This window comes from Periophthalmus magnuspinnatus, chromosome 22, assembly GCF_009829125.3.
Source record: "Periophthalmus magnuspinnatus isolate fPerMag1 chromosome 22, fPerMag1.2.pri, whole genome shotgun sequence".
Classification (NCBI taxonomy): domain Eukaryota; kingdom Metazoa; phylum Chordata; class Actinopteri; order Gobiiformes; family Gobiidae; genus Periophthalmus; species Periophthalmus magnuspinnatus.
Window position 1 is genome coordinate 19,208,814 of NC_047147.1, and position 21,970 is coordinate 19,230,783.

The 21,970-nt window shown below is 37.4% G+C and overlaps 1 protein-coding gene across 1 annotated transcript; it reads left to right on the forward strand.

Moving 5' to 3' along the window:
• The first annotated feature begins 3,353 nt into the window (after nucleotides 1-3,353).
• Nucleotides 3,354-21,771, forward strand: LOC117390661 (thrombospondin-type laminin G domain and EAR repeat-containing protein-like). The gene is made up of 13 exons (XM_033988440.2): nucleotides 3,354-3,661; nucleotides 6,546-6,769; nucleotides 7,883-8,214; nucleotides 11,228-11,318; nucleotides 11,382-11,538; nucleotides 13,123-13,248; nucleotides 13,981-14,051; nucleotides 14,239-14,400; nucleotides 15,461-15,665; nucleotides 16,920-17,149; nucleotides 19,976-20,154; nucleotides 20,230-20,331; nucleotides 21,389-21,771. The coding sequence occupies exons 1-13, from the start codon at nucleotides 3,577-3,579 to the stop codon at nucleotides 21,540-21,542; spliced, it is 2,118 nt and encodes a 705-aa protein (XP_033844331.2). The 5' UTR covers nucleotides 3,354-3,576; the 3' UTR covers nucleotides 21,543-21,771.
• Nucleotides 21,772-21,970: the final 199 nt, after the last annotated feature.

Consider the following 21,970-nt stretch of genomic DNA (forward strand, 5'->3'; position numbering starts at 1 on the left):
AAACAAAAGGCAACTAGAAAGCTACCACTTCATGACATCACAAGGTGGAGCATTTTGAGCTTTGAAGATGTAGACAGTGGTGCCTCAAACATTTGTGAATGAAACAAAATACAACTCCAGGTCTGTTTTTGATTAGGTAACATTATAACATGGCTTAAAGCTCACAGGAGTCAATTTTGTGTAATATAGGATCTTATAATAATTTGACTTTGCATATGCTAACTTGGATGAAAATGTTGTGTGTGTGTGTGAATTAGGCAAAGATAGTTTAATTGCCATAACCCCAGTGTTTTAGAAATCTTGACTCAAAGTTCAGTTAAGTATTTTTCATAAACCGTATCACAGAAATGAAACGTAAGAGTCTTAATGGTTGAACTGTCATACAAAGAAGTGGGCCCATGTTTTGTCATGTTATGTTTCTCTACTGATTTGTACATTATTTGTGGACTTTTACTACTGTATACAATAAATATAGTTTGGTACTCAGATTTGTGTTGTGAATGTTGCCCTCTTTAATCTCGGTTTTGACTGTGTCTTGCAGTCTTCTGTTGGGTGACAGCTAGGTGGTGCCACTGGACCACTTTTTACATTGTGCAAGCTGCATTGTCAAGGGTTAACTAGGTAAAGTAGTACACTCATGCACAGAATACAGGGTGGTTTTGTGTTGTAGATAAATGCTAGGAAACCAAATGAAGGGACTATACATTTAAAGATCCGATATTATGTCAATGTGTGTTCTACGTGTACTTTTGGACAGCTAGGCATACACAGTTTAAAGTAGGGTTGTCAAAAGTATCTAAATAAAAAAGTCACATTCACAGGACAGAAATGAATCTTTTCTGAAAAGCTTTAGAATGATCTTGAGCTGTATCAGAACAAGTATAAGACACATGGACTAGTATACACCTGTGGACCACTATGGAACCTCACAGATATAAGGCCACATGGAAATATAAAAGAAAGTACTATTTACGTTGAAAATCACCACTGTGGCTATTAGTATTGAAAATTGAGATATTTTAGTATCGTGACACTAGTTTAAAAACTACACTATGTAACTCTTCTTCACCATGTAGATCTATGCGATATGTTTGCCTGAAATACTCCACAATATGACATTAAATTTGTCTATCTTGTATTTATTCAATTAGCAGTGTTCTTATAGCTCAAAAATACCTTGAACGTTATTCTTACCGTGGGCAGTGTCGCCTCTCCACAGATCTAACCTGTAACTTGGCCTGATGGTGTCACCTCTCAATGGAGATAAGTGGAACATTCTAATCGAGGAAATAACAACCAGAAAAGTTACATCTTACACTAATTATAAAATGACGTGTGTGTGTGTGTACATATAAAATAACCTGGAAACGGCTTAAATAAGGCTAGAAACAATAGCTGCTAGCATTTTTTTATACGTGCTGAAAAGCTCACAACAGTGCTACTCTCCTATAGCCACAGATGCCCTCAGGTTGACAGAAACATGGCTGCCAAATGTTCCAGTGGCATCTCCAAACATCAATCATGCTTGACACGCACAAGATAGACATGATGGGATTAAACGTTTACTTCTTTGGAGACTGAGACAAACTTTTGAAGAAATACACAAACGGAAATGGAAATGGAAAAATTATGTTTCAATAGCTTAAGCTCATTAAAGTTAACAATTGTGACTAAACCCAGAGCCACAAATACACGTGGATTTAAACTGACAGATTTTGAATGTTTTGAAAAGGAGGCTGTGACATTCGTCTTGTGAATTACAGATGAAGTACCTGGAAGAAAAACATTGTTATGTGATTATTATCTGGAGAACTCAGCAGGGAAATGAGATTTGCATACTCTTCTAAAAGCCTGATGGATATGGCAGCTCCGATAGTGTGGAACTGAACTGTGAGCTGTTTATCAGTGGTGGATGAAGTACAGTAAGTAAAAGTACAGATACAGAGGTAAAAGTTGTCCATTTGTGCTAAATGTAGTGATATTTATTAAAAAAAATTATGTAGATTTCGGTCAACAGTAGGAATTGAAATCAATGTATTGCTGTATGTATGTATTTGTCTTATGAATTTTGTCTGTTTATTTTTACTGAAGCTTGAACCCGAAACCTTTAGTCAGGAAATCACCACGGACATGGTAAAAATAACCCCTCAAATCACATGAAAAGTACTTTTTACTTTTCATTCAGGTTAAAAAATGTAGTGAAGTAGAAAGTACAGATACCAGCTCACAAATGTAGTGAAGTAGAAAGTACAGATACCAGCTCACAATTGTAGTGAAGTAAAGTAAAGAGTATCCACTGGAAAATGGACTTAAGTAGAATTTTTAGGTATCTGTACTTTACTTAAGTACAGTACTTTGTTACTTTGTTACATTCTACTACTGCTGTTTTTGAACTGTTCTCTTTTTTTTTTTCCTAGTTTATTCAGTAGTTTATTATGTGTATGAAATGTATTCGTTGTTTTGTTTTTTTAATTTCAAAAACGTACTTCGTCAAATTGAAACATTACATTGATAAGGTGATAAATTTTCCTGACTTGGAAGAATTTGGATTTGGATAGACGGGATACACACACAATGTAATGAGAATCGCACAACAGTCAAAACCATAATGAAAACGTGAAATAAAAACAAAACAAAAACAAAGGTTTCCATAGCGATGTGCACTATGTAACTTTTCTTGATTGTCTTCCTTGCTTTGCTTTGAATGTTCCACAGTATGGCATTAAAATTCTCCATGGAGACAGGCAGAAGATCAGATCTGTGGAGACGGGAGCCCACTCGCAGAATGCTCATTTTCAAGGTATTTATGAGAATAAAAACACCACACAGAGATAAAAGTAATTTGTGATATCACCGCACAAAGAATCCAGCCAAAACAACATCTCCATGGCGACAACCAGGTGACAGAGCCTACCAGATAAGTACTGATAAAACAGTACTACACAAACTCCTTCATCTGGTACTTGGACTTCAGTTTGTGAGTTGGCCTAATTTTACTATCCTCCTTTGAAGGATTTCCCATTTAGAACTATAGTAGGAATGATGTAGTCCACTTTTAGACCTGGTTTAGTCCTAGATTAGACCTGGAATAGACCTGGTTTAGCTCTGGTGATACTTGGAAAGCTAAATCATTTCTTTGGCAGAACTAGTTATGAAAAGTTTGAAATCCACTGTTCCAAAACATTAAAATACATCACCAAAAACACTGCATTGGGCATATTCAAAGCAGTAGAGGTGGGAACTATTTGGGATATCTTAAAAAAAGTCCTGGTGCGCGTGTGAATCTCCCCCTCCAGCAGCAGCAGGGCGATGCAGTCACGGAGGCTACGGCTGCAGGCTTTAGAGCTGGTGATTTGCATGGCTCTGGCTCTGGTATTTAAAGGCTCTGCAGGTGTAGGGCAGTCCTCACACACTCGTACACGTCTCCTCCCTGATCTGCATCCTCTTCCATTCTACCTCCCTCTATATACGCGCTTATGTAGGAACTGGATCTGAGCTGTATAATGCGTTTAGATCTATATGAAGGCTGGATTGTAATTTGCAGATCATATGGATAATTCTACAAGCAACTAAACCATGTCTCTGCTTATTTTTGTGCATCTGTTTCTCGTAGGAGTTGGACTTGCAGATTGCAGCACAGCCCCGTGGAAACAATGTGAAGGTAGGTACAATTACTACTGCTACTTGTACTACTTTGTCTGCTTGCTGTCTGCTTGCTTAAGAACTTAATGATTATCAGTGTTTGGAGGAGACCTGGGAAAGCCCTGCAGCACGCATTCTTTTGGCTCATTCCAACTGTGTGAGTGTACGGCGCTGTCTGTGGTGTGGGAGTGCTGCTCAGTGTGTGTTTTTAGTAATATTATGTTTATAAAATGTACTTAGATTTGTGTATAGGGTTTGGGTGTCAGGATAAATGAGTGACATCTGAAAATCACCCCCAAGGCTGCACAATTTGTCCCAATTGAAGTGAAATTGCAGTTTGGAAATTCTTGAAATATGTTGGTACAGTGACAAAATATACATGTTGTCATTATCTTGTTTAATCGCTGTAGCAACAGTCGTAATTTTTCCTCATTCTGAAACCCATAGATATACAAGAAGTTAAAATACATGAATTCTTGTAGTTTAGACCTCTACAAACATGCACTATTAGGTTTGAATTGTTAATTGCTATGGCAACGATGGTCATTTTGACACCCATAAGATAAACAAGAACTTAAATGGGCGGTGCTCTGAAAATCGGCTCCAAGGCTGCACATTTTGTCCTAATTAAATTGAAATATGCAGTTTCAAATATGTGGGCACAAAAATAGTGCTGTCATGAAAAGGTTGGACTGTTGCCATAGCGATTAGCAATTCAAAATAAAACATGTAATCTGTTTTCTCAAAATATATGGGTTTTAGCTTCCTGTTATATGCAACATTTTGAGGATTTTTTGCCATTCAAAAGATATATGTTTTGTTGCTTAATGTTTAATCACTATGGCAACAGTCCTAATTTTTTCATTGTTCTGAAACCCATATAAACATACTACAAGAAGTTAAAAATCCATGAATTCCTGTAGTTTTGGACCTCTGAAATCATGCAATATTTAGTTTTACATTATTAATCGCTATGGCAGTGGTCCTAAGTTTTCATCATTCTGAAACTCATGGATAAAGAAGTTAAAATCCACAAATTCCTGTAGTTTGCACCTCTACAAACATGTTATATTAGGTTTAGATTGCTTATCACTATGGCAACAGTCCTAATGTGTCACCATTCTGACACCTATGGATAAAGAAGTTAAAATCCATAAACTCCTGTAGCTTAGACCTTTACAAACATGTAATATTAAGTTTTACATTATGAATCGCTATGGCAACAGTCATAATTTCCCATATTTCTGCAATTTATTGATATGTTTTAATTCTGCAGCCTCACTCTACTCCCTCTGGCCTGGCTCTCGCACTGCAAGCCTCTCGTGATGCAAAACTGTCAATGCATTGATTACTTTAGAGCAGCTCCTCCCGGCCATTAGCTATGCATCATGTTGTAAAAATGCTAACTATGTCAATCAGACCTGTTCACAGCCCTATTAGCTGCCATTAGGCTCTGTGACAGGGTTTCCACTGCCCAGAAATAACCCGGGTATGACGTTGCAGTTTTTGTGCAGTTTAAATCGTGAATCTTATGTCATTAGTTTGTTCATTCATGCATTCATTTAATTTAATAATGAATGAGTGACGCATTTGACCTACAATGACACTGTGACCTGTTTTAAAAGGTCATAGTATAAAAGTGTGTACAGTTTTTAAAATGTAGATTGGTAGGATTTGAGGGATTTGTACTGAGGTGGGCAACATGTAACACATTTTATTTGTTTTGTCCATATCACAATTTTGATTTTATATAACATTTAGTGCGCTGATATTGACTTTAGGACAGTGGTTAACCTTGTTGGAGGTACTGAACCCCACCAGTTTCATATGCACATTCACCGAACCCTTCTTTATTGAAAAATAAAATATATTTTTTTCAAATTCAAGACATATGTATGTTTTATTGGTGCATAAAATGAACCGTGCATTAACATCACTGTGTTCAAAGAATAAAACCAATACAATGCATGAACTCACAACAAATTACAAAGACATGACCTTTTTTAATACTACCACACTGAAATAAACTTTATGTATTCCAATAATGAACTTATTGTATTTATGCTATTTATTATTTTTAACATTTCAACACACACCGTAACTCCGCAACCAATTGTGCTCTCAGGTAAATTCAAACAGCATGTCAAAGCAGAGGCATGGGACTCTTTAAATATGTTACTGTCATTATGGTAATGTGCTTCCATGGTCCCTCGAAGATGTCCAATCAGAGCTCAGTTGTCGCCGGGATCCTCCCAGTCAATGCCGGGGCATCACTCTGGCCACTCACTCTGGCCATGTCGAGCCCAGGTTAAGAACTACTGCTTTAGGAGATGGTTGAAACTATCTTTTTCGAGTTCATACTGTGATTGGTTAAAGCCACCTGTCAATCACTGGCTCAGTCATGGCATTACTTTTTAAACAGAAGTGAGTCCAAATTGAAAGAGGATTAATTAAAGGAACTGTATGTGAGATTTTTTTATTATAAATGTAATAAACTTGCCCTTCCTGTTCCCCTAGATATGATGTAAACATGTTCAAATGACAACAACTGCTGATTTATTCTCGGTTACAAAACATTGCGGTTTATCCTTGCATGTGTCCTGTATTTTACTCAAGTAGGAGTATAAATACACTGCTAGAAAAGTACTCCAAAAGTTCCTCAAGTAAATGTAGCGGAGTACTGCCCACCTCTGATTATTCATTATATATGTACCATAAGGCAGACCAAGGTTCAGTTGTGATTATATGGCTATGACTATATACAGTGCTTGAAATGTTCCACAGTATGACATTAAACCCTGCTCAACTTATGGGCCTTGAGATGGATTTTGAAATCGACCTGGGCAAAATCTACTCCTAACATAACCCCATACTGTTAAATGTCTCGTTCTGTCTCTGTGCAGGGCAGGTTCCTCTCGACCTGCTGTCCTTCGTGCTGGAGAGGGACCCGTCCAGCCTGGTTCCTGGTGTGCACATCGAACAGGCTCAGGGTGTGAGGGGGCTGAAGTTCTCGAGTCCGCATCGTTCCATGTCCTTCTCCTCATCTGAGCTGCTTGTCGACTGCCACCTCTTCCCCCAAGAGTTCTCCATCGTGGTCACACTGTCCATCTCTCACAGTGATCCACAGGTACCATAATGTCACATGGATTTTATTATTATATGTTAGGACAGCGTTTCTCAACTGTGGTATGTGAGCTCCTTCTCCTGGTTCAAATATATGGAGTAAAATGTATCCACTTCTTGGTCCCCTTTTAGGTAGTTTCTTGGTTATAGGTGCTGTAGCAAATAATGTAGTTCAATTTTAGCACCAGTTTAGCCCCGGTATAGTCCTGTTTAGACCAGGTTTGGAGTTGGTGGTACTCGGAAATTCCGATGATGTAGAAGTATTTTTAGTATATGGGTTAAGGACAGGACTGCCTTAGCTGGACAATTTATGATTATTCTGTAGTTTTCATGTTGATGGGAGAAAGTGGATGTATTATATTTTGTTTTGAATTGATAAGTGCAATGGGAACCATTTTTCATTATTCTATGCCAGGGGTGTCAAGCTCATTTTCACAGAGCACATCAGCAAAATCGTTGCTCTCAAAGTGCCAAATGTAAATGTAAGACAGCCTAAATGTAACTAAATGTAACCAAATATAATGTAAAATAAATGTAACTACTTTTTAATCTTGTTAATTAACTGTTTCTGTATTTATTATTTATTCAAGTTACAAATATTGCATATGAATTTGCATAAATATGAAAAAATGGCTGGGTAACTGTATCTCCTGATAAACTGATATTTTAAGACAGTCATACCTTTTTATTCACCTTGTTGTTAAAATGATGTGGAGGGCCACATTTGGCCCACGGGCCCTGAGTTTGACACATGTGCTCAAACTCTATGGACTTAAAAAGTAAAATGATCTGAAATCCACCTCTTTTAACCGCAGTATGTAGTTTCTTGCAGTACTGTTTACTACATTACCCAATATCTTGATATCAACAGTTATGTATATTTACAAGATGATGATGATGGTTATTATTATTATTATTATTATTATTATTAATTTAGATGTATTTTTCTACTTTTTTCATGTGTCATTATTTACTCAGAGACACACAATAGCGATCACTAAAAGAGGCATTTTTTATTATTCATGTCTATTTTCTCCTCGTAGTTTTACCTATATTGTCCTCATAACCTTCCATTTGAAACCCTAACAAAGCCCTACTATTTCTCCTCGTTTTACAGAGAAACGACTACATCTTCTCTTTGATGCACACCAACACTTCAGACAGAGCCAGAATAAAGAAGCACAAGAACAGTCACTTGAACACTTCACAGACTAACACCAAAGACTCCCAAGAGAAGGAGGCCCCCTCACCCATCCGCGGGCCCCTCCTGCTGGGCCTGAGGTACTCCCGAAGGCGCCTCCACTTCCTCTACAGAGACCCACTGGGACAGGTGAAGAAGCTGGTGTTTCGGACGGGGGGAATAGCCGATAGCCACTGGCACACTTTAGTACTGGCCGTCAAGAGCCGCTCTGTGAAGCTAAGTGTGGACTGCAACCCTCCACTGGAAATGTAAGTAAAGGTGGAGAGATGCTGAATTTGAATATAAAGTCTCACTCTGTAACATTTCTGATGGGGGGTTTCTGTCACCTGCTTGATTTTATAGAGATGTTATTACTTGGTTGACCTCTATGATTAGTCCATAGTGTACTAATCACTACGTTTTGATTATAAGGATTTATATGGGACCACAGAAAGGAGAAGTGAGTGAGTTAGTAAAAGTATTTTTGGTGTTTATATATAAAAAGTCAGATTAATATGTAAATACATTGTTTCCTAGTACTTTGTTTCTGCATAAATAGTTCTTTTGCATGAACTCCCCCTGCAGGTGTAGTCTTGTGAGTGCAGTTTGGGTCAGATACATCGAGATATGTAATAGTTTTGAGAGCTTTTGCCACGCCCCTTTTTAGTTAGCTAACAACAAATGTCATAAGTCAGAAAAAGTCACTACTGTTTATTAACAACACAAACTGGTGAATTTAAAATAATTAGGTCTTGTGTTTATTGCTATTAATACCTTGTAGTAAAAGTGCCCATATTACACTATTTTCTGATCTGTTATAATGTCATTTCTGTGTTAAAAACATACCTGGAGTTTAGTTTTTTGTTTCATTCACACATGTTAACACGCAAACCCTGTATATTTAGGCTGAGTTCTTCCCTCAAACGGAAAACACTCTGTTTCGCCTTGTGATGTCATGTGGTAATACAGGAAGTCCTCGATTGTGTCTTTAAACTCCACACACCTTCACCAGAATCATTTGGATGATTTCAGCCATGGAACTGCCAGTCTCTAATGAACTAAAGGTAAAAGGAGCTGTTAACTTGAAAACTTCCACTTCATGACATCACAAGGTGGAACAGAGCATTTTGAGCTTTGGAGATGTAAACAGACTAATGATAAAGAGTTACTCAAACGTGTGTGAATGAAACAAAACACAACAGCTAACAAAAATCCATTTAGTATAATATAACACATTTACGTTGGTAGCATTTTATATTGATCAACTTTGTAAACTGCAAAAAGCTGCACAGAGGCTTTAAAGAGCTTGTGATATAATGGTTGTGGACCCCAGAATGTTCCATAGCAATGCATTAAACTTATCAATTTAGCTTTGATTCAATTACAGGTGTTCTTATTGCAAAAAATACATACAGTACTTGCATTCTTACTGTGAATGGGCACCCCTCTCCACAGACCTGACCTGTAACTTGTCCTAAGCTGTCGCCATGGAGATGTTTAATGCCGTATTGTGGAATGTTCAAGACGTGATGTGCTGCAATGCTAAGAAGGGCTGGCAACACTGCAACATCTTAGCTCCCATTGGGCATTGAAATTTTCTAACACGGAAGTCAGAGGAGTTGTTTCTTTTATTAAATTGTTTTAGATAAATATTGCGATTTAAAATGTGCAAATTAAAATGTAATGATCCATGAGAGTCATAGATTATAACTATATAGTCAACAGAAGCACAATATGTTTTCTTTAAACATAGTAAAATAAATATACTGATGCAATCTTTAAATACAATGACTTTTCTGACACTTTTTGTGCGATACTTAAACCTGACCCAGGATATTTACAGGGACATACTTTACTACATTTCTCTCATGACATCGTGTGCATGTTGACACTGAGATAATACACAAGAACTACAGAGATATTTTTGTCTATATGGCCCACCCCTAAACGTAAGCTGATAAGTTCTCCTTTTTGTGTCCCTCTTTCCTGCTTTTAAAATCCCTTAAGGTAAAGCAGATCTGTCGACACAATACAATAGCTGTTCTCCAAACCTCTCTGAGCCTACAGCCACATCACAGTGACCTGACAGTGATAGAGTGAGCGGAAACTCCCTCTGGCTCCTTCAAACACACAGCTCCAAAGGCTCGCATCAACATTATGTACACACATTATGTACAAGCACGTTTTATAATCAAGACACACTTTATAATAATAATAATAATAATATTATTATTATTATTATTATTATTATTATTATTATTATTATTATTATTATTATTATTATTATTATCCTTCATTTCATCCATCCATCCATCCATAGTAGTTGTAGTAGTAGCAGTATAGTAGTAGTAGTAGTAGTAGTAGTAGCAGTAGCAGTAGTAGTTGTAGTAGTGGTTGTAGTTTTAGTAGTAGTTGTAGTAATAACAATAGTAGTAGCAGTAGTAATAGTAGTAGTAGTTGTAGTAGTAGTAGTAGTAGTAATAGTAGTAGTTGTAGTAATAACAGTAGTAGTAGTAGTAGTAGTAGTAGTTGTAGCAGTAGTAGTTGAGTTGTAGTAGTTGTAGTAATAATAGTAGTAGTAGTAGTAGCAGGAGTAGCAGTTGTAGAAGTAGTAGTTGTATTAGTAGTAGTTCTAGTAATAATAGTAGTAGTAGTAGCAGGAGTAGCAGTTGTAGAAGTAGTAGTTGTATTAATAGTAGTTCTAGTAATAACAGTAGTAGCAGCACTAGCAGTAGTAGTTGTAGTAATAGTAGTTGTTGTAATAGAAATACTAGTAGTAGTAATAGTAGTAGTATTTTAAATTATAATGAAAAAAACAAATCGTCCTGGCTATTGAGAGTCTTTATGCTGAGTTAGAATATCACATGTAATTACTATGCTATTAACATTATTATACTTTTAGTTACCATGCTGTTACCATGTTAATGCTACTTTCAAATAAAACATCTATAAGTGTCTATAATGTCTGTGACGTAGGCCTCTTCAAAACTTACACACAAACTACCATGATGCTACTATATATAATCCTACTATAACCCCTTTTCTACAACTGCAGCCCCCACAAATACAGACATGATGCAATTTTATAATAGATTTTTTATGATTTTATTTGCACAAATACTGGGTTTGATGACATGATCCTCTGGCACAGCTCTGGGGACCACCTGAGAGCTCAGACTTGTTTCACAGGTGCTCGTAGTAGTGGAGTGCAGTGTACGTGGGTTCTTCATCACAACAAACTGTGTCGTCGTAATGTATAACTTTATTTTTTATTCCAAACAGCGTTCCTGCCGAGCCTTTCCCCTCAGAGCTCAACATCCATGGATCCAGATTCCACATAGGAAGTCGGGGAAGATGGAAAGGTCTTTTCTCAGTAAGTATTTCATTTTCATTCTCATTTTCATTTGTGGTGTAACAATGTGGTGTTGGTTTGTAGGGGTTGCTGAGACAGTTGGTGTTAGTTCCTGGTTCTGATGGCGCCGCCCACCTGTGCCCCTCCGACGAACCCCAGCTGATGGCGCTGTCCGTGCCCCCTAAACTGCTGGATCTGCCGGACATGGAGAGAAAGGCAGATGAGCTGCGGCCGATGCATGGTAAACTTTTTATGTGTTTTCTCATGACTAGTGTTGTCGGGATACTAACATTTTCAGTAATAAAGAATTGACTCAATAATACCACAATGATAATAAAAAACACTCAGAATGTGATTTTCAACATTAAATGGTAGTGCTTTCTTTATTATTTGGTTATGTTTAAATTCAGTGATATGATAACAATGTAACAAAGTATATCTATCAGTTCCTTTGCATCTCTGCACTGACAAGATTCAAATGTATAGTTTTGATTTTATGTATATTGGTTTTACCACCTTTCAATCCATCTCCAATCTCAACTGAAGCTAAGCAGCGTTGGGCCTGGTGCTTGGATGCGAGACCGCGGGTCACCAGGTGCCTCAGTCACAGTTTTCATCATCATCGTCATCATCATCATCATCAGCATCATCATCTTCTACTTCTTCTGCATCATTCATCATCTTCTTCATCTTCTTCATCATCACTTTCTTTTTCATCATCATCATATTCTTCTGCATCTTCATCATCTTCTTCATCATCTTCTTCTTCATCATCATCATCATCATCATCATCAATTTCTACTTCTTCTGCATCATTCATCATCTTCTTCATCTTCTTAATCATCCTTTTCTTCTTCTTCATTGTCATCATCATCATAATCACCTTCATCATCATAAGCATCATCTTCTTCTTCATCTTCTTCATCATCATTATCATCATCATCATCATCACAATCTTCTGCTTCTTCATCATCTTCATCTTCTTGATCATCATCATCTTCATTATCATCATCATCTTCATCATCATCATCATCTTGGTCACGTGGCCATCGTCACACTTTTATATAGCACTTTTCAAGTCACCCAAAACATTTTACATCAAGGAACCACTCACACATTCACACACATATTCATACACACATTCATATGCCAGTGTACACAGACACTTGCAGACACCTCTTCTTCATCATCATCTTCATCATCATTATCATCTTCTTCATCATCTTCTTCTTCATCTTCCTCTTCTTCATCATCTCATCTTCTTCTTAATTGTCATCATCATTATCATCATCATAATAATCATAATCATCATCTTCTTCTTCATCATCATCATCTTGTTCTTCTTCTTCATCATCTTCATTATCTTCATTTTCATCTTCATAATCTTCTTCTTTATCATCATCATCATCGTCATCATCAACACCATCATCTTCTTCTTCGTTATCATCATGATCATCATCTTCTTCTTCATCTTCATCATCATCATTATCATCATCATCTTCTTCTTCATTGTCATCATCATCTTGTTCTTCTTCTTCATCATCTTCATCAGCATCATTATCTTCATTTTCATCTTCATAATCTTCTTCTTTATCATCATCATCGTCGTCGTCGTCATCATCAACATTATCATCTTCGTCATCTTCTTCTTTGTTATCATCATCATTTTCTTCTTCTTCTTCTGCTTCTTCTTCCTGGATTACACAGTGCTTTCTGGACACTCAAAGACCCTCACAGAGTTTACTCAGACTGCGTTCTGAATATATTATCTGTAATGTTAAATGTGGGGCTGTTTGAATGACCGTTTGTTAACTGTCCCGTGCAGTCTCTGGTATCTCTGTGGGCCTGGACCGTCCCTGCTCAGAGCAGACACAAGGCCAGCTCTGGTTCAACCCTCTGAAGAAAGCACTGTACCTGTGTGATGGCTCTCACTGGGTCACTATGCTGCAGGGTAACTATAGCTTTTCATCTTTAACACTTGATGTTTCATTTTGATTTTCCCATTTTGAATTCAATGATCATAAGGTCAAAAAGGCATAAATGTCATGCAAGGTACACACAAATTCTTATAGTCCCCTCCTGTCCATAGACTGTAAAAAGAACTAAAGGACCAAGTGAGTGGGACGTCACCCATAGCGCTCGGCTCCAGTCAAATGAAGCTCATCGAGGCTAACAGTTATGGCGCGGATTTGGAGCTGAGTTCTACATTTTCAGTCCGCCTGCACCTCTAGTTTAGCAGGGAGTGCTTAGCAACGCTGTCAATCAAACCTGTTGCTAATGCTAGAGCCTGATTTGTCTGTTATTAATGTTCAGGTATGTTGAGGTATGGACAAATTAGCAAAATAAAAAATTAAAACAATATAAACATTTTAAGACCAAAACGCTGAGCCTGACAACAGCTGGTACAGAGAGAGCAGCAACAGTTTTTCAATACAAAGTGAAATGGAGTCAAATGTCGATGGAGCCCGAAGTGCACTCAGGCCGACATTGTGTCTGGAACGCGGTGGCTAGCAGGTTAGCTATGTCCATTTATATATACAGTCTAGGATTCAAACCCACTCATTCCCTAACCCCACCACTTTACAAAAAATAAAAATTAAATTATGCCAAACATCTTATGCCAAACTTTGTAATTATTTCACTACTGTACTTTTGTTTCCTAATCTATATCTCCACCTTCCAGATCACCACAGACTCGATTACATCCTGGAACACCAAGTCCTGACCACTACCTCCGAGACAAACGACATAGAGGTATCACTAACCCTACAGACCCCGTGAACTCCGGCTGGCCTTCTGTTTTGAATCAGTCGCTAACGTCAACCTCTCGTGTCGTGTAACGTAATGCAAGAAAATAACAGGGCTCGGACCGATGACGTCTGCAAACAATACTATCACATACTCTTCAGAATACCTCATGCTATTATATTTTGTCCCCCAGGTGTTCCAAGTGGCTGGTATGGGTGTGATGGCCGCTTTCGCTCACCGCTCCTCAGCCCCCGGGTCGGCTGTGTATCTATGGGCACGCGAAGGTTTCCAGATCTACCAGAACATTAGCACGCATGGAGCTCTAGCCTGGAGACACTTCAGGATAGGCAAGAAGGTAGGAGTAACAGGAGAGGAGGAGATGATGTGAGAAGATACGGTAAACTAGGGCTTGAATGGTTTGGGAAAAAATATCCAACTGTGTTTTTTTTCTGACAAGTATTGTGATTAGATTTGTGATTTATGTTTTGATTACAGGATTCTGTTCAAAGATCTCATTTTAAACGTGCCCAGAGGAATTCACAAAAAGACTGGAATATGAACAACAAACAAAAAAAGAACTTGTTTGTACAGATCTAAACTATGGAGTTAGCAGTTTTTATGCAGAATAAGACCCCATAGAGACACTGGGAGGGCATCTGACACACAAGGACATTTCAGAACTTGTTTATGCAGAATAAGACCAGATATTTTGTTGTTTGCTAATTGTGTTCAGTCAAATTGTGATGAACCTTGACTTTGAACATCAACAAAATCAGTTTATTGCATAGTGAAGCTGCACTATGTAACTTTTCTGGCATGGGGTTCAGTACCTGGTTATATCATGATGATGTTAACGCTTTACCTGGAATGTTCCACTGTATGGCATTAAACATATCTCTCTTGCATTTATTCAATTACAGGTGTTTTAACGTTTTCTTGCAGCTAGCGGAATACATCTACTCTCCACAGATCTGACCCGTAACTTGGCTTTATGGTCTCACTTGCTTATTTCATTAGGGATTTTAAGTTTAATGCCATACTGTGGAGCATTCCAGGCAAACGGTAAAAAGGTTCTGGCTTTGATTCCATGTGGACTGCAGAGTTTGCATGTTCTCTCTGTGACTGAGTGGGTTGCCTTTTGTCACAGCATCCCAGTTTCCCAGTTTTTGCATAGTAGGCTAATTTTATATCCCGGAACTGCACCTGTCCACTGCTCCTGACATGTCCCAGCAACACTGAAGGATGGGTCAAATGCAGAGGATACATTTTCCAGTACAGGGACAGTAAAGTGTTCTATAACTGTACAGAAAGCACTGGTACACCACAGGTTATAAAGTACACAGTAAAAAGTCTGTATTTATAAAGAGGAGAGGTAGAATAAACAGTTGATTTCCTGTGTTTGCTGTTACCCTCAGTCCTACCTGGTGGTGTCTAACTTCGGAGGAGGGGCAGACAGATCAGAGTTAGAACCTGAGGCAGACTTCTCAGTGATTTACAAGTGGAGCAAGAAGAGGAGAAGGTTTGTGCATTTACAGACGCTGCAGACGCACTGCGCCCGCGACTGGGAGGCCTTCACCATCAGCCAGCACCACTACCTCGCTGTGGCCAATCACAGAATAGGTAACAGACACAACTAAATAAATTACATATTAAAACATAATATGAGGTATTTTTGTTTTAATTTATTGAAAAGTTGTGCAAAATAGGTATTATATACTTGAACTTTTAAATAAACTGTATGTAGCCAAGTACAATCACAACTGAAACTGGGTTGTCAGAACCTTAACCTGCAGAGAGAGACACATACAAGTTTTCTCATTTTCAGTTTGTGAAAGCTCAGAACCTCCAGAATTCACTCACTGAGCTGCAGAGGCTGCACTAGCACTGATTCAAAATTGCAGGTGCTGAGGTTTAGGTAGTGACCATTCAGATCAGAGAAAGGCATTTTAGGTTTAAACTGGATTTTGGCATTGAACTGGCAACCCAAATATGAGACTCATGTAAGACTCATTCTGCTTCCTGGTCAGATAATCCTCTGGAGAACTAGAACTAACACCAAGTTATAGCATAACCAACTTGTCCACCATGTCCAATGTTTTTGTAATTAAAAATAAATCAACATTACAATTGTTATCAGCTGCATTTGATTTTTTTGTTTACCCCATATTTCGGGTCATACATAGGTCAAGTTTATGAAATTTTAAATCAAACTCTATGCAGTTACTTTAATACAATGGTACTTCTCTAAGACACCATCCACTGACTATTGATGTATTTGATAATGTAGCAGTACTCTTACTTGAGTAATATTTTTTTTTATATTACTCAATCCTTTAATTTTTTTATTGAAGTAACAGTACTCTTACTTGAGTAAAAGTTTTGGTTCCTCTTACCACTGTGAGTAAGTCGATAAGTGACAAAAGCTTTATGTTGACAATATGAAATGATTTGAACATTTGTGTTTCTTGCACTGCTCTTTTTCATTTTTGTTGTCTAGCCTTTGATTTTTTTGTATCCTTCTAATTTTAAATTAGAAGTCAGATGTTACATCCAGACAGATACTTGGACTGGAGTAGTTATATCCCAAACACCATTTTACTCTTAGTTTAGTTATTTTGCAAAGTAAACTTTGTAGCTACTCAACCCACATCTGGTAACTCACAAGTATCCTGTTGCATGATGCCAACATCTCAATGCTACAACTTAATGCTGCTATTAAAATTAAAACTAGTTCATGTATTTTTTCCCTGTCATCTCATTAACCATATCTGACATACTGTTTAGTAATGTAACTTGTGTGTATGTTTTACTTTCCCTTTACAATGTGGCTTGAAGTGTGTGTGTACATTGCCTAATACTTGCTTTGTCCTGCAGGAACCAACCACACCATCGACAGCCTGATCTACAAGTGGAACAGGTTAGCCAAGGCCTTTGAGGTTCACCAGCGTCTGCCCACATCAGGAGCCTACGACTGGGAGTTCTTCAGTGTGGGGCCCTACCACTTTCTGGTGGTTGCCAATGCCTTTGATGGGGTCACAACGTCTGTGGAGTCTGTCATCTATGTTTGGGTCAATGAAGCTTTCCAGGTGTTCCAGACTATTAAGGTGTGTGTGCGTATGTGTGTGCATGTGCATGTGTGTGCATGTGTGTGTGTGTGTGTGTGTGTGTGTGTGTGTGTGAGTGCGGGTCGTCATTAAACCCCATTTGATCTTGAACTCTTTACCGCAATAACCTCACAAAAGCCATATTATAGGGTCGTATATTTGCTTTATAGGCCTATAGCAAGCTCTTATTTGCACTGACAGTGAGTTATAAGATTGGTATGAAAATGGATGTTGTCTCCAGGTAATACAGAGCTACAATAATAACACCAGAGGTGGGTAGAGTAGTGCAAAATTGTACAAAGTAGTGATTCAAGAAACTACTCAAGTAAAAGTATGCAGGGATACTACTCTTAAGTAAAAGTTGTGAAATTCTCTGGAAGTAACCTCAGGTTTGTAATTTTAAAGACAAAGTATAAAACAAATACAATCAAATCAGGTATTTTCAAAAGATAAAAACAAAAAAATAAAATCATACATAAAGGAGCAGTGCAAGAAACACAAATGTTCAAATCATTTCATAATATTAACTATTTGTCACTTGTAAACTTACTCACAGAAACACAGATTTTATTCACGTAAGAGTACTGTTACACTGTCAAACTCAAGTACTTGTTACTCAAGTAGGAGTAAAAGTATGGTGTCTGAAAAAGTACTCTGAGAAGTAAGAGTACTATTACACTGTTAAATACATTACTTAAGAAGGAGTAAAATTATGTTGTCTGAAATGTACTCTAAGAAGTACAATTTTATAAAAAATAAAAAAAAAACTCAAATAAGTGTACTTAAGTAAACATAACTGAGCACTACCGACCTCTGCAGGGAATGGTGCAAGAAACACAAATGTTGAAATCATTTCATAATGTAGTACTTTTTGTCATTTTTACTCAAGTAATAGTACTGTTACACTGTCAAATATACTATTCAAATAGTAGTAAAAGTATGGTATCTGAAAACTACTCAGAGAAGTACATAAAAAAAAAGTTACTGAAATAAGTGTACTTGATATAACATAACCGAGTACCACCCATATGTGTGTTTAATAGACCGGATTATACAAATATTGGGTATAGAACAGTGCTTTGACATAGTGGATAATGATCAAAAGTGGTAAGACATTGATCTGCAGTGAACCAGAAGACGCTGTATGATTTCAGGGGAACTCCACGAGACATGAATCTTACAAGTGTAGCTCCAGGCTGCTGGTAATTTACCTCCCACAATAATTAAAACACATAGTTAGTCTGGCTTTGTTTACACTTTGGGCTCATTTAGATGTTCAGGGTCTATCACATGTCAAGTCATGACTTGATTTTAATAGAGTTCACACATCGCAACAAGGGCCAATAGTTCAAAGGTCCTATATTAGCCAAAGTTGACTCTTATTACATTTTAGCCATGTTGTAATGTTGTTACTTCCTCAAAAATACACCTGGAGTTGTGTTTTGCTTCATTCACACGTGTTTGAGTAATCCTGGAGTATTAGGCTGTCTGCATCCCCAAAGATCATAATGCTTCATTTCACTTTGATGTGATGACGTGATGTCATTTAGTGACAATTTTAAGGTTAACAGCTATTTTTAAGTCTCACTTTTTGCTTTTATTTTTGAATCTTTTTATTTTACCTTTTGTTCTGTTGAAAGTGCCAATAGAAAGTCTCTAGTATCTACTGGTGCAACAAGGAGTGAAGCAGATTAGCTGTAACTTCAAAGTATAAAATAAATAATAATAATAATAATAATAATAATAATAATAATAATAATAATAATAATAATAATAATAATAATAATAATAATAATAATAATAATAATAATAATAATAATAATAATAATAATAATAATAATAAATATTCTAATGAAGGTGTATGGGGAGCACTTCTTGTATTGCCACATGGCATCACAAGTTGGAACAGAGTCTTTTCAGTTTGAGAGAAGAACTCAGCCTAAATATGCAGGATTTGTGTGTTAAAAATGTGTGAATAAAACAAAACACAAATTCAGGCATGTTTGTTTGTATCATAAAATGGTGCAATACAGGCCGTTTAATATTGAAGTTGGGGTTCATGTTTCTCCAGTCCCATGAAACTAAAATGAAAAAAGTCATTAAGTTCAATGTATTCTGTCTGCACAAATTAATGAAGGTTAAATAGGTTTTATTATTCAGTAACATTGTTGTCCGTTGGAAGAACTCCAAATTGCAAATTTTTGGAGCCAATTCCTAGAAAAAAAATGTAAAGGTTAAAAAAACTGAGCCGGAAACAGGTCAGAATTCTGTGGTGTAATTTGCCGTTTAACTGTCAGACTGCAGATGTTTTGACCTGGTTTATGGTTAATATCTCTTGTAATTACTGGGTCTATCAACATGAAACAAAACCTGGCACAAAGTTCAACGTCTTCTCAGTCAGGATAAATAAACATAAAGTGGCAATCCCGAAATATTTGCTGGATCAGATATCATCTTCCAAATATTGATTCAGCCGATTCCTTGGTAAAACTTTACTGGTTGCAGTTGGCCCAGAATATCTCATAATGTGTGAATTTTTGACTATATCAACTGTTTTGTATTTATGTGAACGCTAACCTACATAACACGTTTGGATCAGTTTTAACTTGTGTTATTTTTGTATCAAGGAAATAAATGGTGTTTTCAGTCTTTGCATTGATTTAGCTAGAGCATCAAAATTGGAGCATCACATTTCAGAACTGAAAAAGATGGATTGGTTCATCCCTACTAAAGAAATAATTGTTGTTAAATTTTTGGGGTCAATCCTTAACATTTATGGATCACACATGAAACTCTATAATCTGAACGCAGCTTGTTCTTTTCCAGACATACTGCGCTACGGATTGGGAAATGTTTCAAATTGGAGGGAGAGTCTTCCTTGTCGTAGCCAATGGGCACAGACTAGTTGGAAGTGTAAACGGGCGCTATGCCATTAACTCCACTATCTACGAACTGGACATACTCTCAGGCATGTTTGTCCGCTTCCAAGATATTACCACCTACAGGTACGGGAAGAACAGATACTTGCTGTACCCACACTGTTCTTGTCATTCACCACATCACTCTGCTTCTGTCTACAGCGCGGTGGACTGGGAGTTCTTCAGCCTGGGGGAAGAATACTTTTTGGTTGTGGCTAATTCCTTCAGCGGTGAATCCTACTCTCTCAACAGCGTTCTGTACAGGTACTCATCGTGTCAGCTTGTAAAATGATTCAAGCGTGGAGGGAGGGGTATTCTGTCTTAGTACACAAGCATTATGTGACTGCTTGTAAACCACGTAAACCATGTTAGAATGCTGTTACCTCATCAGAAAGACACTTGGAGTTGTGTTTTGTTTCATTCACACGTTTGACTAATCCTGCATTACTGTCTGTTTACATCTCCAAAGCTCAAAATGCTCTGTTCCACCTTGTGATGTCATGAAGCAGTAGTTTTCAAGTTAATAGCTACGTTTTACCTTTTGTTTTGTAGACATTGGCAGTTCCAGGGCTGAAATTATCCAAATGATTTTAATGAACGTGGAGCACTTCCTGTATTATCACATGACATCACAAGGTGGAACAGAGTGTTTTCTGTTTGAGAGAAGAACTCAGTTTAAATATGCAGGGTTTTTGTGTTACATATGAACAAAACAAAACTCCAGGTATGTTTGCGATGAGGAAACAACATTATAACACAGATCAGAAAATAGCATATGGGCCCTTTAATGGCATTCTTGACTGGCCGTTGCAGTTTGGATTTTTTTGTTTATTTTCCCATTGTTTGTTCCCCCAACTGATAGCAGAAGGCGCTCTAATGCCTTAATGCCTGGGAAAGTTTCCCGGGAATCAGGCATTATTTGTATTACATAGATTATTTTAAGTTAGAAAATGTGAAACACTAATCTGAAGGTGACCAAAAGCATGTTTAAAAGAAAATTAAAGCCACAAGAATGCATACTGTGTGTTTTCTGGTGCTTAAATTGACTTTACTGTCTGTTAGCTTCCTTTTGACAGGACCCATGCTGCTATCTTGTCATTTTAAAATGCATTGCTCCTCACTGTTACCTGCACTCTAAGTATTAACATGGAATGTCAAAGACCAACTGCTACAAAAACATCTGCCCCCTCCCTCCCCCCGCCTCCATATGACACATAACATTCTCCCTTTAAAACGTTATTGTCTACAGCAGTAATTTCTTGATATAAACAAATCTTAAAATCTCAATGTCTCATGATCTAACTGTTTTCTTCTACTGCAGGTGGCAGGGTTATGAAGGCTTTGTTCCTGTCCACTTCCTCCCCACTATTGGATGTAGTGACTGGGAGTTTTTCACCTGGAAGGGCGAGTCCTATCTGATGTACTCCAGTGCCAAAGCACCTCTATCAAAGGTTTTTAAGCTCAAGACTTATTAAGAGATGCCTTACTGATCATAAGTACACTGTTACCATGTTTGAGACTTGAAGTGCAATATTTGAAATTGAATGGGTGTGTGTTTGTGGTTGCCTTTGTTCATTTTTTTTTTTTTTTTTTTTTTTTTTTAAAGTCCGTCCAAAAGTAAATGATAGGGTTGCCCTAACTTGCCATAGATTTATTCAAGCATCAGTGCTGCACTGGACTGACAGGTGTTCGTTTTGTGCACTCCTGCACGCTCATACGATCTATAGTCACTATGTTCAAATGTGTATAAATGTACAAATAAATCAAATTATAACAAATGTGTGATTATTTTATTACTGAGGTTGGCAGCATAAGTTAAACCCTCTCCATAACATAACAGTGTAGTCCCACAAGGCATCAGATGGACAGTGGTATAATATTATAGATTAGTTTTTATTACAGT

Coding starts and splice junctions, on each gene's coding strand:
- LOC117390661 (XM_033988440.2), top strand. CDS start 3,577: ATGTCTCTGCTTATTTTTGTGCATCTGTTTCTCGTAGGAGTTGGACTT. Junction 14,052..14,238: donor CCGAGACAAACGACATAGAG/GTATCACTAACC, acceptor TTTGTCCCCCAG/GTGTTCCAAGTGGCTGGTAT. Junction 15,666..16,919: donor TGTGGCCAATCACAGAATAG/GTAACAGACACA, acceptor TTTGTCCTGCAG/GAACCAACCACACCATCGAC.